This window comes from Blennius ocellaris, assembly GCF_963422515.1.
Source record: "Blennius ocellaris genome assembly, chromosome: 9".
Lineage (NCBI taxonomy): Eukaryota > Metazoa > Chordata > Actinopteri > Blenniiformes > Blenniidae > Blennius > Blennius ocellaris.
In genome coordinates this window covers 1,948,064-1,965,189 of record NC_137658.1, presented here as the reverse complement: position 1 = coordinate 1,965,189, position 17,126 = coordinate 1,948,064, and the positions used below count along the sequence as shown (strand labels likewise).

General features: G+C 45.9%; 2 protein-coding genes across 2 annotated transcripts; both read left to right on the top strand.

Annotated features, from left to right (window-relative positions):
• Positions 1 to 475: 475 nt before the first annotated feature.
• On the top strand, positions 476 to 13,915 carry maea (macrophage erythroblast attacher, E3 ubiquitin ligase). Its single transcript, XM_080502828.1, has 9 exons — positions 476 to 559; positions 4,671 to 4,853; positions 6,248 to 6,451; positions 7,149 to 7,271; positions 8,252 to 8,328; positions 8,462 to 8,570; positions 9,919 to 10,052; positions 10,892 to 11,087; positions 12,234 to 13,915. The coding sequence occupies exons 1-9, from the start codon at positions 491 to 493 to the stop codon at positions 12,327 to 12,329; spliced, it is 1,191 nt and encodes a 396-aa protein (XP_080358954.1). The 5' UTR covers positions 476 to 490; the 3' UTR covers positions 12,330 to 13,915.
• A 1,355-nt stretch (positions 13,916 to 15,270) lies between these two features.
• Positions 15,271 to 17,054, top strand: LOC308134469 (heterogeneous nuclear ribonucleoprotein A1-like). The gene has a single exon (XM_080502217.1). It carries the CDS (start codon positions 15,321 to 15,323, stop codon positions 16,230 to 16,232), a length of 912 nt encoding a protein of 303 aa, XP_080358343.1. The 5' UTR covers positions 15,271 to 15,320; the 3' UTR covers positions 16,233 to 17,054.
• Positions 17,055 to 17,126: the final 72 nt, after the last annotated feature.

Genomic DNA, 17,126 nt, shown 5'->3' with positions numbered 1-17,126 from the left:
AAATAGGACAACTATGGACAAGTAAAATGTTACCCTATCTATAAAGGACACCCATACCAATGCCTCCACAAGGATGACTGGTATTTTACATTACTATGACTGAGACTTAGCCAGCATCATTATAATGGTAGTCTGAGAGTTCTCAAGCCTGCGTCTGAATTTATACATCAGATTACTCATGAGAGCTTGAAAAGTAGAAACACCTGCTTGACAGAACATGTCACTTGCACTTTCCCATCGAAGTTTTTTCAGCAGGATCCTGATAGCATCATTGTGCAAAACATTGAGCCCTTGTAGGCTTGATTTTCTATATTTATATAGATAATATATTCTATATTATTATATTATATTATTTTTCCTGACTGTGGCTCCAAGTTGCAGATGCAGTACTGACACCATGCCAGCAGGGGGAGGTAGTGAGCGCCGAAGTACATTCTGAGTCGACGGGGAAAAAAAACACAAACAACCACAAGAAGACCACAAAACCAAGATGGCGGTGCAGGAGACAGCATCTCAACTGTCCATGGCTCTCAAAGTACAAGAATACCCCACCCTCAAGGTAAAGTACAGCGGGAAACGGGCCGTACCGACAGCCGGACGCCTGCCGCGTCGACACTAGAGGCGACACGTGCGGTTCTTTGCGGGGAAAAGCTGAAATAGAGCGTCTCTGTAAAGCGAACTTGACAGGGAGGCTAACGTTAGCCGCGCTAGCCTAGCCTGGAAGCCAGGATCCACAAACTACGCGTTTTTTTCAATCCAAATATAAAGACTAAAGATCGGTTTGTGTCGTGGCGTGAGCTGGTGACTCGCTCAGTGGCCGTTTGATGGTTATATTCTGCTGTATCAGACGTGATGGGGCGGACGGGAGGGCGTGCAGCAGGACCTGTCATGATGTTAGCTTAAGTTTTATGCTTTTTAATTTTTTTTCGAAAGACGTTGAGTTAAAATCGTTTTAAACCCGCCGGACCGAGGCACGGTTCGGCCATTTCCCCCGGTGATCGCGAGTGCAAAGTGTCCAGAACGTGTCTTGACGAGGCAGGGTCCGCGAAATACCGTCCGCGGCCGTGAGTTAAAATAAAAAAAACCTCACGTTTAATAACGTGTCAGGGCGAGTTAAATAATCCGCACGTCCGTGATCGTGTGCCCAACGTGACGGCTGCATGTTGAACCCGAAGGGGGGAGATAAAGAAAGAAAGAGAGAGAGAGGGGAGGAGAGGAGGGACTCTCATGGAGGCTCACATGAAACAACATGGTCGCTCCTGCGGCCGGACGCGGCGTCAAAGAGATGACATGCAGACGTGATTGGCCTGCTAACGTTCGTCCCCACGGCCGAGACCCCCCCATCCCCTCCATCCCCCCCATCCCCCGCCGGTAACGACGACCCTCCCGGAGCCTCCGGCGTCGTGGGCGGGTCGGGCCGCGGCGGTGCCTGTCGGGTTGCTGCGGGTCGGCGCGGTGTCATCGCATCTCATCAACATCTCATCTCCTCTCCTCTCAAAATGGCCAGAGAGAGAAACCAGCTGCCGCCGCGCGCTCCTCTTCCGTAACGTTACTGCGACACGCCACGGGCCGATCCCCCCGGTTCTTCTCCTCCTCCTCCTCCTCCTCCTCCTCCTCCACCACCAGAGCCGTGAGTACCGAGAGCTCCCGAGCTTTTCCCCGCCGCCGTGACGCTCGGAGCCGCCGGCGGCGTCCGGACGCCTCTGCGCCGAGAAAACGCGTGTCTGTGGCGATGTGGATGCTGCAGTGAAATGATGGGCACCATTTTAAGACAGGAATGATGGTTTATAATTGGCATCGAACGGGGAGCCCGCATCTGGAGCACAGCGGCGCCGGTTAACGACGTTTAGATCCGTGAGGGGGAAAATGCAGCACGTGTCGGGAGACGTGGGGTTTTTCGTTTAGTTGCAGGTGGATTCTTTCTCCGCACTAATGGTCGTCCACGTGCGTCTTACACCCAGTGGTTTGTAAAAAAAAAAAAAAAAACCGTCAAGCCCCGGATGGTGGACATGTAGGCCACAGCACTGCATCCAGTAGATGCCATGTGCTTAATGTCGCCTCTGACCTGTGCAAACTGCAAAGTGGGTGTTATTTAGTCAGATGGTCATTGTGGAGTGGCGTCCACTGTCTGGACATGCTCTGTCAGTGTCTCTCGCAATGATCCACCCATTTACAAATCCTGAAAGACAGCCGTCAGTCTGCCTGGCACAGCCTCAACGGGCATAAATGACTGAACTATTGTCAATTTATCAAGGTCATATAGGAAAGGAATGTTCCTATATATATAGGAATGTTCCACAAGTAAGCTCAATTTGTGCTCCGACGTGCTACGTCGTAAGACGACCCTATATATAAGGAGATTTAAAAGGTTCATGTTTAGTAAAAATGTATTTATAAAGACATGAATTTATTATGGATTCAGAATTAAACAGCGAAATGCCATTTGTTTTAAAGATATTGCTAATGATAGGTGAACACATGGCGCACACACTCTTATCAGACGTTCCCAGGTTGCCTGCAGCTGTATACACATGTTCCATTGTTCCACACAGATTCCTTCACTAGGTTATTTGCTTCGCAGTTCTCGTGCGCCGTTCCACCTGCTCCTCGCCCTCGCTGGCGTCCAAAGACTTTGTGACGACGCAGTCTCTGAAGCTCCTGGATCTGGCGTTAACGAGACTGTCCACTTTCCCATGTCTCATTACCCCCTGCTGTGACCGCCGCCTCACCTCTTATCCCGCTTCCCTGGTATTTAACTGGCCTTGTCAGGTGTCTGTGGCTCTCGTGTGTGAAGAGACTCGGGCAGTTAATAACGATTTTCTATGGTAGGAAATAGGGATGCTTACAGTTAAACATCTTTACCAGTCATCATCATAAATATTACATTCATGTTTAAGGCAGTTTCGCCGCCATCAAGTTAGCTAACACCTTCTGAGAGCTGTAATGTGAGTCTCCCTTCCTAATTCCAGCAGTTGACGTTTAAACGTGTGGGGAGGAGTCGACTCAAGCCTCCTGCACAAGTTCAAACAGTTAAAACAGTCCTGTAGGGGTCAACAGATGCCAGCGTCAGAAACCGTTTGTATAGGAACTGAGTGGCGGCGGCTGTTCGCGGTGCTAAGCTAGCTGTGCGCCAGCTTTTTGGACGTCTTTCAGCTGTGACACGATCCCGTAGCTCTTCACTACGACGATCCCGCCGGACCTGCTTCCAGTTCGCCCAGGGGACGTTATCAAGGCTTCGTGAAGTCGTTTGAACAAACCACGTCGGCCACATTGAAAAATACTGCGTAGCTGTTAAAGGCTTCAAATAACTGAATACACTCAACATATTTTAATGACAGTCTTTAGAATACTCAAGTATAAATTGTACTAAATCGGAGTTGTTGGTTTTTTTTTCTCCTCGTCGAGTTTCTGGTCACGTCAGGAGGAAAATACTGAAGAAAAAGCAGTTCTGTCTTTCCTGTTGAATCTGCATCGGTCAGCATAAACCCTCCGAGTCTGTGGGCAGGAGACGGAAGAGGCTTGAATACATGTGTACACATGTTTGAACCGGGGGAAAGGACACGCGATACTTTAATTTAGTTTGCAGCTGGTCTCCCGGTGGTTCCAGTGATCCGCGGAGGGAATTTTAATAAAAAGCTCTCAATGGATCAAAGAATTCCTCTTCTTCTCCAGACTGAACCTCAAGGCTCTCATGAAGCTCCTTCACTTTGTTTTGGCCCGTAGATCTTATTCACTGCACACATCATTTGATGACGTACAACCTTTCTGTGACAGTCATTGTGGTTACGACACACTTTAGTGTCCCGCAGCCACAGAAATGTATGGATTCTATCTGCATGCTAGTTTGTTAGTATTCGGGGGGACAGATTCCTCGTCCAGATGTCTCTCCCCTCGTCTTCGTGGTCTGAATGAGAATTTTTGAGTCAGTTGTGGGAAATAACTTAAGTAGGAAGCAGTAATTCCGATTTATCCGTACTCATGAAATATATAACGTGTAAACCGGGAAGTTCGCTGGTTGGTCGGTGAAAAGTTAGAGGGAGTTCTGCATTTGTAGTGACATCACATCCCATAATGAACTTAAAAATGTATGTAACTTGTATACCCACTGCTGAGAAACCTTCAGGACTCGTGAGCCGCTCAGCAGGCGAACTTCAACCTCGAGAAGTTCTCTGCGGATGTTCAGAAAGGAAAAGTAGAACTTCTGTTACAGTTTCAGATTTACTTTCCTACATATTTGCGGCGTATTTGCACAACGACACATCTTACTTTCCCTTGAGCTTCACTTTCTACTGACACGCTTCCTTAAAAATGTGTCGAGCTGCCGAGACTCAGATTTCCTGAACTGAGGCGACGTCTTTCAACGTCGTCCAAAGCTTTCATGAGAGACAATAAACACAGCGAGCCGGGAGCTGCTGAAGCGTTTTAGAGAACGGGGTGATTGGTCGTCGACGGAGAAGCCGGCTGATTTTACGTCTTTGTGAATCTGTGAGCTTTTCTAGTGTTGTTGCTCTGAACGTCATTTCCTGCTGGTTAGTAGCTGTTGCTCCTTCGGTGCAGTGCGACCAGAACCGTCTGCGATCGTACGGCCGTGAACCCGCCGCGCCGTCCGACCGTAAAGCGTCTGAACGCGTCTGACCGTGTGGCGCCGCCCCCCCCCTCCCTCTCTGCAGGTGCCCTACGAGACTCTGAACAAGCGCTTCCGAGCCGCCCAGAAGAACATCGACCGGGAGACGAGTCACGTGACGATGGTGGTGGCGGAGCTGGAGAAGACGCTGAGCAGCTTCCCGGTGGTGGACTCGGTGGTGTCCCTGCTGGACGGCGTGGTGGAAAAGCTCAGCGCCCTCAAGAGGAAGGTGAGGAACGTGCCGACGCGGTGATTTGTTGAGGGTAAAGCCTCTGGCCCGCGGGGGGAAAAGCCCACCACAACAAAAGAGGGCTTTTTTTTTTTTTTGTCATTGTCATATTTTTCGCCCGTTCCGTCTGTGAGGGGCTGCGACACAAAGTCGGCTTAGCGCTGCAATTCCCACTATGCCAGCTATGTCCGTGGACGTTTTATCGCCGCGGCCGGCGCTTTTCAGGCTCTCCGCCGCCCCGGGTCCCAAAACAAGGAGCCGGGGTGGCCGCCCGCTCTGCGCCTGTTTTTAAAAGCCGGCCTTGTGCGGGGACGGGAGAGTCGACAGGAATGGGCTCCTGCAACACGGAGCGCTGATTAGGATGTGGACTTTCTCACGTGATCAGTCAATGATTTATTACCGGCGACAACAAGGTCAAGTTAAACTGGAGTGGAAATACTGACTTCATCACGTTATTTAGTTAATTGAAACGAACGTATGCTTTAATTCTAATGCACACAAACTGAACTATATCAAGCTATTTTTAATAAACCGTCTGAAATAGAGTTTCTATTTGGACCAAAAAGTGAGCCACTGTCACATTTTCCATCATTTCTCTGCTTTGCTTTGTTGGATAGTTTGTGGCGTGAAGAGATGGAGGTTCTGTTTGATCTGAGTTGTTATACGACTGTTCTGGGAATCATTTCATCATGAAGTTGTCCCACATTTTCTTATTTTAAAACTATAAGTCATGAAAACAAAAATGGACTGGATCTATTTTTTTAACTAGATATTATAATTCTCTCAGGTCTAATCTCAAAGAGGTTAAATAAAGGCTCCAAAGAATATTATTTACTTTTTAATGACATTTGTTTTTTTAGCTGAAACTTCAAATTTGGCGAATTTTCATAGCGATTATTTTCTGTTCACTAAAATTTTTATTTTTTTTTTAATTAATCTTTTTCAATTTTATTTATGTCGTACCCAATATATACCAGATCACTTACAGAGACACTTTTTAGTTTAGAACCGGTTTGATTTAGCCTTTTCTCCTGCCGATCATCGTCAGACCTGCTGTCAGTGGACAGCGACCCGCTGGACGCCTCGTCTTCCTCGGGAAATGTCCACAACGTGTCTTCTCTGCTATTTTAGTCACCGTAGAGACCAACTGTGTCTCTTGTTTGGACGTTTCCATCGTCGGCCGAAGGATAACGTCAAACTTCACACCCCTTCAGTGAACCTCTTCGTCTTTGTGATGAAGAAAGGACTTCCTGTTGTGGTTTCAGTTCGCTGTGTCGGTACACGTTTTGTGAAACAGGAAAAACTGGGCAGTGTGTCGTTGATCCTCCACGCTGATCCGGGCGTCTCCGTTGCTCTCTCTCTCTCTCTCTCTCCCCCGTTTGCACGCCCCGCAGGCGGCCGAGTCCATCCAGGCGGAGGACGAGAGCGCCAAGCTGTGCAAGCGTCGCATCGAGCACCTGAAGGAGCACAGCAGCGACCAGCCGGCCTCCGTCAACCTGTGGAAGAAGAAACGCATGGACCGCATGATGGTGGAGCACCTGCTGCGCTGCGGATACTACAACACCGCCGTCAAGCTGGCCCGGCAGAGCGGCATCGAGGTGAGCGGGCCGGGCGGCGTGCAGCGGAAAGGGAAGTCAGGTTGGAACTGGGGCTGCTTGAAAAACATTTATTTACATGAATACGTCTTTGAATCTGGAGCAGCATTCATTAAGCCTCTCCTGTTAAATATATATAAATATCTTGTAACGTAGTAATAAAAAATAAACTTGTACTGAACTCAATCTTTTGAAAACAATAATTAGATAAAGTACAATAAGACAGATATACTTCAACATAAGTACTTTTATTAATGGGAGTCGGAGGAAGAAACTTCAAACTTTATTCTCCATTCCGACACACTTATTCTTTTCTCTTTTCTTCTCTCGTCTCTCCATCGGAGCTTCACACACGGCGGAACAACAAAACTACTTCCTCTCTACAAAATAAAGTTCCCCACCGCCTCACAGTAGCCGGGTGAATCATAACTGATCACCACAGTGGGGAACTTTATTTTGTAGAGAGGCGGAGTGTCCGGTCGGTAGTATGTTGGTGTGACGGCGTGTGGCGCTTGTGGTCATACATAAACGTAACTGGTTCTTGTGTCTCTCTCTGTCTCTCACTCTGTCTCTCTCTCACTCTGTCTCTCTCTGTCTCTGTCTCTGTCTCTGTCTCTGTCTCTGTCTCTCTCTCTCTCTCTCTCTTTTTCTCTCTCTCTGTCTCTCTCTATGTCTGTCTCTCCCCCCCCCTCTCTCTCAGGACCTGGTGAACATAGAGATGTTCCTCACAGCGAAGGAGGTGGAAGAGTCTCTGGAGCGTCAGGAGACGGCCACCTGCCTGGCCTGGTGCCACGACAACAAGTCCCGCCTCCGCAAGATGAAGGTGCGTCGTGAGTGAAAGTGTAGAATGAAGGACTCGGGTCAGGATCAGGATCAGGATCGGGTCACGACGGGAGATTTGAAGGAAAGAAGAGTGAAGGACATGAACGCAGAGATACCAGATTCCCCACTTCAACACTGAGTCCAGCCGTTTCCTGAATTTGTGTCTAAATGTGAATTATTTCTATAGAAGCTCCTAAAATTCAGTTTCCACATTATTTACAACACTCAGGCTTGTTTTGTTTAAAGTTGCGTGTAAAAACGAACCTGAACACGACTTTGTTTTGAAGAAATTAGGAAGTTGTCAAATATTGTTCCTTGCAAAGTAAATCCTGTAAAGAAGGTCTTTAAAGTTGGTTCTGTGCTTCATATAAAATATGTTATCGAATCGTCCAGCTCTGTCATACAGGAGCTTTTTAAATAAGTGTCTCTTTGTATATGTGTAATAACTCAAACTTCTTCTCTTGTGTCATTCTTAAGCTAAATAACTGAGATTGAGTGTTTTAACGCTAGATTTTTACATCAGTGAGTAATAAAGAAAGTTAAGTCTGCTAAAGTCCTGATATTGATACACTTGCATTGTTTTTGTCTCTGAAGGATTAAAATCTGAAAGTTAAATGGTTCCTCTAAAGAGTTCCTCTTGTCTCGTCGTTTTCTAGAACTACAGTCATATCTAGAGCTAAAAGGTTTTGTTTAAAGACAGAAGACAAAACTCGCTGCTCTTATACCAGAGATACGGAATCATAGTAACTCACCATCTATCAGTTTAATTTTAATATTTTCATGCAGCTACTCTTATGAATCTTGTTGTTTCAGTGTGTAACGGGGGCTAAACCGAGTGTCTGTTCGTCTCTTTGTGAGCTTTAGAACCGAATATTAAACCAAAATTAGACTTTTTTTTTTTGTTTTTCCCCATATGAATTAACGCGTCTTCTCTGTAAACGTGCTGCAACTCCCGTCTCTCTCTCTCTCTCTCGTCCTCAGAGCTGCCTTGAGTTCAGTCTGAGAATCCAGGAGTTCATCGAGCTCATCAGACAAAACAAACGCATGGATGCAGTCCGGTAAAACACACACACACACACACACACACACACACTGGAGACCATCCAGTAATGGCGGCTGAAGAGTGTGTTTGTCGGTCACGTGGACAGGGGAGGTGATCGACTGTGACTCTTTTCTTCTCGGCCTCCTCAGACATGCGAGAAAGCATTTCAGCCAGGCGGAGGGAGGGCAGCTGGACGAGGTCCGGCAGGTGATGGGGATGCTGGCCTTCCCATCAGACACACACATCTCCCCCTACAAGGTACCGGCCCGCCTCCTGTCCCTCCACCACCGTCATGACTGGAGTTAACGTCCTCGCTCACCGACCTGTTGATCTCAAATGATTTGTGTTCTCTTTTTATGAATGACTATGGAGGCCAATGTGGCTCAAAAGTCAATTTGAAATGTTTTAACAGAAATACTTCTTCTTTTTCAGATTAAAACTGCTATTTTTTTGACTCATCAATTAAAATGAATGATCAATTCTTATACAAGGCTGCTTATTCTGTGACTTAGTTAAGATGACGATCAAGATTGAATACCAAAATTCATCTTGCAATGTGAAATCTGACAATTAAAATTCATTAGCAGAAATGCTTTTTCGTGTTTTTTGTGCGGCCTGAATAAGAAAATGAAAATGCAGTTTGGATGACGCATTAATAATTTAATTTGAGTCAAACTATGCTGCCAGAGCCTTGCAGTGAAAAAGCATTTCTGCAAATGCATTTTAATTTTCAGATTTGACATTGCAAAATGAATTGTTATTTTGGAAATTAAATCTTAAACATAATTTTCTTTTTCATAGGATGACCAGCCTTGCGTAAGAAAATCAAAATGCATTATGGATGATTTATTCATTCTTATTTATGAGTAAAAAAAAATGCAGTTTAATCTGAAAATTGAAAAAGTATTTCTGTTGATACATTTCCAATGACCAGTACGTTTCAGAGGGGGTGTTGTAGCACGAGAGCCGCCACTAGAGGGCGTCGGCCGCCTGTTCAGCACAATCAAACCGCCTCCCGCCATGTGTTTCTCTCTCTTGTCCTCCAGCCGCTGCTTTTCATAGAAATGTTATTTGTGACTCTGGCTTCCTCTTGCGCCCGCCGAGGAGTGTGGAACGTTTTGAGCCCATGTGGCAGAAGCGTGTGTCGTCTGCCAGCGTGTTTGTGTTTCTGTCGCCGTTATGTTTGTGGACTCACCAGTTGACGCTCGTATTTGAAAACAAATTGGAAGATTTTCAGTGGTGTTGTAGCTCGAGCTTGGTAAATGCACTTGTTTTTTTTTTTTTTTTTACTGCTTCATACTTTCCACTTTGTGGAAGCAGCTTGATAAATCAGATTATGTTTAACTCGAATCCAAAAAACCTTGAAGAGTCTCCTTTAACTGCGATTACAGGGGGAAATAAGTTGTACTTGCGGTGCTCTGAATCCTAAAAGTCAGTTTGACGTTGACTAGTGGCTGTTGATTCTCAGTCACTATATCCTCTCATCAAGAAAAGGTCGATTGTCCTAAATCCATCGTGTTTCACATGTTGAAGTGGAGATTCTCCGTCTCTCTCGCGTCGCCCCCGGATGTTCACGACCGTCTCCTTCGTCTCTCTGCTCCGTCAGGACCTCCTGGATCCGGCCCGCTGGAAGATGCTGATCCAGCAGTTCCGGTATGACAACTACAGACTGCACCAGCTGGGAAACAACTCCGTGTTCACCATCACCCTGCAGGCTGGCCTGTCTGCCATCAAGACACCGCATCCTTTGTCTGCACCTGTTCCTCCCACAGCCGCACGTCTGGCTTTATTTCACTTCCTGCACCGTGAAAGAGCAGCTTGACTCCACGTGGTCGCTCAAAACATCTTTTTATGACTTCGTGTAGCGTCCAGTCAATATTGTAGAACGCCAGAGCTGGTGGTAAATGACTTTTATTGCCGTCCGTGTCGTCAACCAACGGCTGGGTATAAAAACAAATAAACAATAGTTACAATTGCATTTTACCGTTACACAGCTATTACATCGGTTAGCATTCCAAGTAAACATTTCAATTAGCTCAAATAATATTTCTCAGTAACATAATGAACCTTGTTCCCCGATTGACTGAAGCTAAACTTTAAAGTTGTAAAAGTTTTCCATCTTGACCGTGAACCTTTTCTTTTGTCTTTTTCTCCATCAACCATTGCAGTTACCGAACTTCCGGTTGCTATGGTTACCAAAATAAAAGCTCAATGCCGGAAAAATCAAAAAACTTTATACCGTAGCTATAATGTAAATAGTGAAAAACTACTCTGTTGGTCTTTACACCTCGTGTCGCCTCTTTGTGGAGCGTCTGTCTCAATCGGTATTGAGGGTCGAACAGGAATGTTGGTTTGTCAGATTATGAATGAAAACATTAAATATGATCAATATCTAAGGAACAAACGTGTACGAACAACTGACACTGCCAAGAGCTTCAGCAGTTCGTCGCAGCGCTAACAAACATTTTAGTGCAGCTTTTCCTACACTAACCGGCCGGACTGGTATGATAGAGCCACGATACCCTGTAAGGTTAAGATTTGTTGTTGTTGTTGTTGTTCCCTTAACCGTCCTGCTCCAGTCAGTGCTACAAGGAGGACGGGACCTCCAAAAACCCCGACTGCCCCGTGTGCAGTAAATCCCTCAACAAGCTGGCCCAGCCTCTACCGATGGCCCACTGCGCCAACTCCAGACTAGTGTGTAAGATCTCCGGGGAGGTGATGAATGAAAACAACCCCCCCATGATGCTGCCCAACGGATACGTGTACGGTTACAATGTGAGTACTGGACCGCCGCCAACGATGCTCGATGCGGGGTTGTTTTGTGGTTCGTCTTCCTCGTCCTCCTCAGATTATCGTAACTCCCTTTTTACTTGGTTTAACAAATCTGCTTTGAACCGACTTCAGATGGTCCAAAATGCTGCAGCGCGGCTTTTAACAGGATCTAGCAGACGGCCTCACGTCACTCCTATCTTATATTCTCTGCACCGGCTCCCCATCAAAATTTCGAATTGAATTCAAGATTTTAGTTCTGACTTTTAGAACGTTGCACGATCAGGCTCCTAAATATGCGTCTCACTTGTTGTGCCCCTGGTACTCCCCCCGGTTGCTCCCTTAGCTTCTTGGGTGAGAACCTCCTCACTTTAAAACCAGAGGGGACTTGTCCTTTGAAGCTGCTGCTCCTAGATCGTGGAATGACCTTCCTTTGTCGGTGCGTGGAGCCGCCTCTGTGGATTCTTTTAAGAAGCGGCTGAAAACACGGCTGTTCAGACAAGCTTTTAGTTGACATGGCTGTGATTGGTTCCATCTCTGTTCCGTCCGTACTATTTTATTGTTTTTATGCCTCTGTGAAGCACCTTGTGCTTTTATCTGTGAAAGGTGCTATATAAAACAATACTGGACAGACATTCATGGAACAACTGCAGGAAATTCTTAACTGTACATTTGCCTTTGAAATGAAAACTATGTTTTTTGGATGTGTACCACAGAACTGGGGGAAAAAAAGATAAGTGTTTTCTTAGTGCCTTGCTGGTAGCAAGCAAAAAAACTATAAGAAATGGTTATCCTTGGACAGACCAACTTTAACATTATGGTGGGAAACCACTTTGGAAATCTATAGGATGGAAGAGCTGACTGCTTTGGTTAATGATAAACACGGTTGGTTTGACGCATGTTGGGGTAAGAGGGTAACATACACCAATGCACTAATACTCAAAATGTAGACTATAATTAGTCTTTCTTTTTCTCTCTCTCATCTTTATTGTTGATATCTTTTCGTTAATTGAGAATTAATTGTTATCTGCTGGTCACTCCATGTTCTACAATGTTCTGTATGTTTTATTGTGTCAAAATATAAAAACTCATAAAGAATAAAAAAAGAAAGGTGCTATATAAATAAAGTTTCCTCTCCTCCTCCTCCTCCAGTCCCTTCTGTCCATTCGCCAAGACGACAAGGTGGTGTGTCCCAGAACCAAAGAAGTCTTCAACTTCTCTCAGGCGGAAAAGGTGTACATCATGTGATCGGACCGGCGGCGCCTCCTGTCCCCGAAGATCAGCTGTGACCCTAGTGGGGAACCCCCCCTACCCCCGACCCCCCCCCTACCCCCCCAGTGGAGCTGTGATCCAGTGCCCTTCTGCCCTCACAGACTCATCCAAAACTCCCTTCACCCCTCTACCCCCCCCCTCCCCCCCCTCCTCCTCCATTCGATCCCACAGCGACTGGGCTCTTCTCCTCTCTGACTCTTTCTCAACGTGGCTCCAAGTGGTTGGACCAGATCCATTCAAGCACACGCGGACTGTCGTCATCCATCTCTTCACTCTGAAGACTAGAACCTAGACGAAGGACCGACGCGGTCGCCGACTGCTCGCTTAGATGTTTGATTTTTTTTCCTACAACAAATAAAAGAAACACAAAAAAAACAAAACAAACAACAACTTTGAGGTTAAGTTGACTTTTTTTTTTTTTTATTTGACAGTTTGTGCTCCTCCGTCTCTTCTAACAGGAATGTGTTCAACTTGATGCATTAACTAGATTAACATGGACTTTTAGTTTTGGAACATCTCGTCATGTGCTGCATGCTGTTGGCATCTTTTTGTCTTTCCATGTGTTTGATGGTTGTTGGGGGGGGGATATTTACCGAATGCTTCCTTTGAGTTGAACATTTTTTTTTGTTTGTTTTTTAAAAAAAAATCTAAACTCCCCTTTTGGCTGAACCCGGCGCCTGAATTGGGCTGAAATATTGTAAATATCCACTGATCGTCCCCATTTATCAATTGGTGACTCTCATAAGTAACAATAATTTTGCTGCATCAACTGAACAAGTGGTGGATTTTAAACTGTTGGTTAAGAAAAATTCCCCATTTCTGAAAAATTTTAATCTTAAAATTGGTAATAAAAAAATTATTTCAGGTTATTTATTATGAAAATAACAGACAAACTATAAGTAGACTGATTTCCACTTTTTTTTTTTTTTGAAACTGAAACGGTCTTCCTTTGTATACTTGGTTTGATGTTTAATAAGTTATGCTGAATTCCGAGGGGGGGGTGGGGTATAGTTTTGATTTTCCCAACACAAAGATGATAAAACGAGGGGCCGTGCGGATTTTTTTTTATTTGATTATTTTTCAGTTTTGTACTCGGCCCGTGTCAAAGCTGCTAAAAGTCCTACAGGGTTTCCAGAGCGTCAAGCTGCACCAGCTTCCTCAGCATCTCGCACACTTCCACGTAACGCGCGAAGGCCCGGTGGTCGCTAGCCTCCCGCCGTCCCGCCGGCGGAACGTGGCGGGAAGACGGGAGGAAGACCCCGTGACTTTTTGACACCTGCTATAGAAGGTTTGACTTGTGGCGTGGAGAAAACGCAAAGCGGGACTCTGGGGCTTCGCCGTCGACCGACGCACAAGCAACACCCCGACTTTTAACACCTGTAATCCGACGACGGCGAGTCGAATTCAACATGGATCAGTTTTTGTCGGTCGGGGTCATTTCTTCCATCTGAAGTCTCCTCATTTGTATCCATCGATGATCTGGAACTGTATCTGTGAGACGCAGACTGTCCCGTGTGTTTTGTCCTGGTAGACTAGAAATAGGGATTGTTTCATGAGCAATATGCCTCATAAAGATTTCAGTGAACTTTGATTTCTGTGTTTCTTTGTGTTGTCCGTGGCGGGAGTGGGGAGGCGAGTTAATCACAGGTTCTTTTCAGGTGCTAATTTGATCTTCAGGGGTTCAAACACAACATGGAAGGAGGAGTTTACCTGTTTATTTGTCCTCACAATGTAAATCAGCTATAGAAATGCTTGATTGGCGACTCATCAAGCTGGTTTCTTTAGTTCTCAGCTCATAGTCTTGCACGTAAAACCATGACCGTAAAAAACTGCAGATGACACTTTTATCCAATTTAGCTGTAGTTGTACTCTGCCAATTACTACAGCGGAATCCCATGTAATGTATGAGTACGTTACAGGTCACAACTTGTTTCTGTTTTTAAAAAGAAAAACATGAATTGCATTTTAGTGCATTTTAGCAAAACGGTGACAGTCCCCTCTTGCCACAAAGTACGATTTGATAATTATCTGTGTATATCTTCAATACGTTGATTCACCCAGGGAACAGTACGATCCAGAGCGAGTAAATTAGAAACAGCAATTACTTTTATTCAAAGGATAAATTCTGTTCTACGCTACGTCTTGCAACCAACGCTTTGCCCTTCATGGTTAATCCTCATTCTTTGCAAGGTAGATTTTCAAAGAGGCCACATTTCCAATGCAGCGTCTTTGGTGTCACTCAAGAAAGAAAGGCATGTAAAACAGGGAATTGTTATAATTGTGCAACAGTAACTATAATTGAACTTTAGAATTTGTTAAATTGCAAATAACTAAACATGAGTCTATCTGGTTTTAAATTATAAAAAAAACATTTTAAACGAGATGCCAATTTAAAATACAGCCTGTAGAGTAAAACCTCATGTGACACAGCATTATTAATTCCAGATTGTTGTTTTAATTTTTAAACTGGTATTTCGCTCTTTTTTTTCGTTTTCTTAGTAACAAACTGGATGTTAAAGCAGGAATAATTTTTTGATTAAAGGTTCCTACAATTGTATATGTTTAATTAGTCTGGACTAATGATACGTTACATTCCTTGTACCGGTAATTTAATTACTACGTTAGTTTCAGTCTCAGGACGCCATGTTTAAATTTCAATATGTGATCGATTTTTTAATATGATGATGATTTGCGTAATATTTTCAAAGGACGGTGTTCCCGAACACCGAATTATGATGCGATATGATGTAAATACTTCTGTGTTTATTTTTTGTTCTTGTTTATTTCACGCTATTCGGGTTACGAAAGAAAGACGAGCGAACCGGAAAAGACGTCGGGCACGCGTCGTGACGTCACAGGAGGAACGTTATAAATTCAGCTGCGTTCACCCCCCTCCTCCATCTTGAGCTCTGCGCTTTGTTTCGGCCTGTTGTTTTTAGGCGCCATTTAAACCGAAGAAAAAAAAAAATGACCGACCAGCTCTGCAAGCTCTTCGTCGGTGGACTCAACGTGGACACCGACGACGATGGCCTGCGCAAACACTTCGAGCAGTACGGCACGCTGACCGACTGCGTGGTCGTGGTGAACAAGCAGCTGCAGCGCTCCCGCTGCTTCGGCTTCGTCACCTACTCCAACCCGGAGGAGGCCGACGCCGCCATGGCGGCCAGGCCGCACACCGTCGACGGCAACGCGGTCGAGGTGAAGCGCGCCGTGGCCCGCGAGGACGCGAACAAGCCCGAGGCTCTCGCCAAGGTCAAGAAGATCTTCGTCGGCGGGCTGAAGGACGACATCGAGGAGGAGCACCTGAGCGAGTACTTCTCGCAGTACGGGCAGATCGAGAAGGCCGAAGTCATCTCGGAGAAGGAGACCGGCAAGAAGCGGGGCTTCGGCTTCGTGTACTTCACCGACCACGACGCGGCAGACAAGGCGGTGGTGGTGAAGTTCCACACCGTGAAGGGACACAAGGTCGAGGTGAAGAAAGCGTTGACGAAGCAGGAGATGCAGGCGGCCAACAGGAACTCCATGGCTCCCAGAGGCAGGCCGGGCCGCGGCATGAGGGGGAATCAAAATGGCTACGGCAGCAGGGATTATGGCGGAAACTACAACTACGGAAATGGCGGTGGCTACGGCGGTGGCGGCGGCGGCGGCTACGGAGGGTACGGAGGGCCGTATGGTGGTGGCTACGGAGACCAGGGCAGCGGCTACGGTGGCGGAAACGGCTACAACGACTTTGGCAGCGGCTACGGTCAGCATTCCTCCGGCTACGGGCCCATGAAGTCCGGGCCTTTCGGAGGCCAGCGGAGCAGCGGGCCCTACTCCAGAGGCGGCGGCGGCGGCGGCGGTGGGTACTCGCGGGGCAGCTACGGCGGTGGCTACTAGACGGGACACCAACCATACCACCTCCACCACCCTGCTACAGAATGCCCACCCGCCTCCCCACCCACACAACCACCAAGCCGGGATTTGGACGTCATAAGTCAAAGTCAGTAACTGGGCGTCTGTCGTGAAATCCCACCATGGCAGAGTCACAGACCCTCAAAAAGCCAAACAGGTAGGAAGGTCACTTCCCAGAACACCTGGTTTAAAGCAGCAGCTCTGCGGTTCTCCTAGGACACACACAACGAAGATTTAATGGTCCCCTTATTGTCCCCCACGCTGCTGGCGTGTAGTTGTCGTCGCTCAGAGTTGGATTTATTTTTTATTTGCGTTCACTCATTGTTTTTTGACATTTTGATGTAGGATTGTTTTGTTTTTTGCTCTCTCTCTCTTTTTTTTTATTTAGATTTTCGACCGTTATTTTAATACTTGCATTTTTAAGCAACGAGATTCGACTTGTGTTCTGGAGTAAACTTAGTGTGATTTAAATGTACCGAGGACGAGAAAGCATGTTAATGTGGTTTTTCATAGCTATGTTCTATAAACTGATGAAATCTCTTTTGTGTTATTTACTCAACTTGGGTCAATAAGCAAAGACAGGACAGTGACGCTGCAGGATCCAGTCTCCTTGTTTCCTTCCCCCCCATATTGTATTCAAACTTCACACTTAGCGATAGCTTCAGTCTAAATATTGTTCATTTTCCATTATCTGTAGCAATATCTAATGTATATTGTATACTTTCATGTTTCATGAGAACAAAACCTACTGTTAAAACACTTTGGTATGCTTATGTATGTTCATTTTAAATAAAACGTTATACCACTTAGCTTAGTTATCTTACTTATTTAACCAGGCTTCCAGTTCATCCACAGGTTTATGGCCTCCTTGTTGATCTT

Bases quoted from the DNA above. Each gene is read 5' to 3' on its own strand.
- maea (XM_080502828.1), top strand. From the start codon at position 491: ATGGCGGTGCAGGAGACAGCATCTCAACTGTCCATGGCTCTCAAAGTA. The intron at 560-4,670 runs GTAAAGTACAGC...CCCTCTCTGCAG, and splicing joins AAGAATACCCCACCCTCAAG to GTGCCCTACGAGACTCTGAA. The intron at 7,272-8,251 runs GTGCGTCGTGAG...TCTCGTCCTCAG, and splicing joins CCCGCCTCCGCAAGATGAAG to AGCTGCCTTGAGTTCAGTCT.
- LOC308134469 (XM_080502217.1), top strand. From the start codon at position 15,321: ATGACCGACCAGCTCTGCAAGCTCTTCGTCGGTGGACTCAACGTGGAC.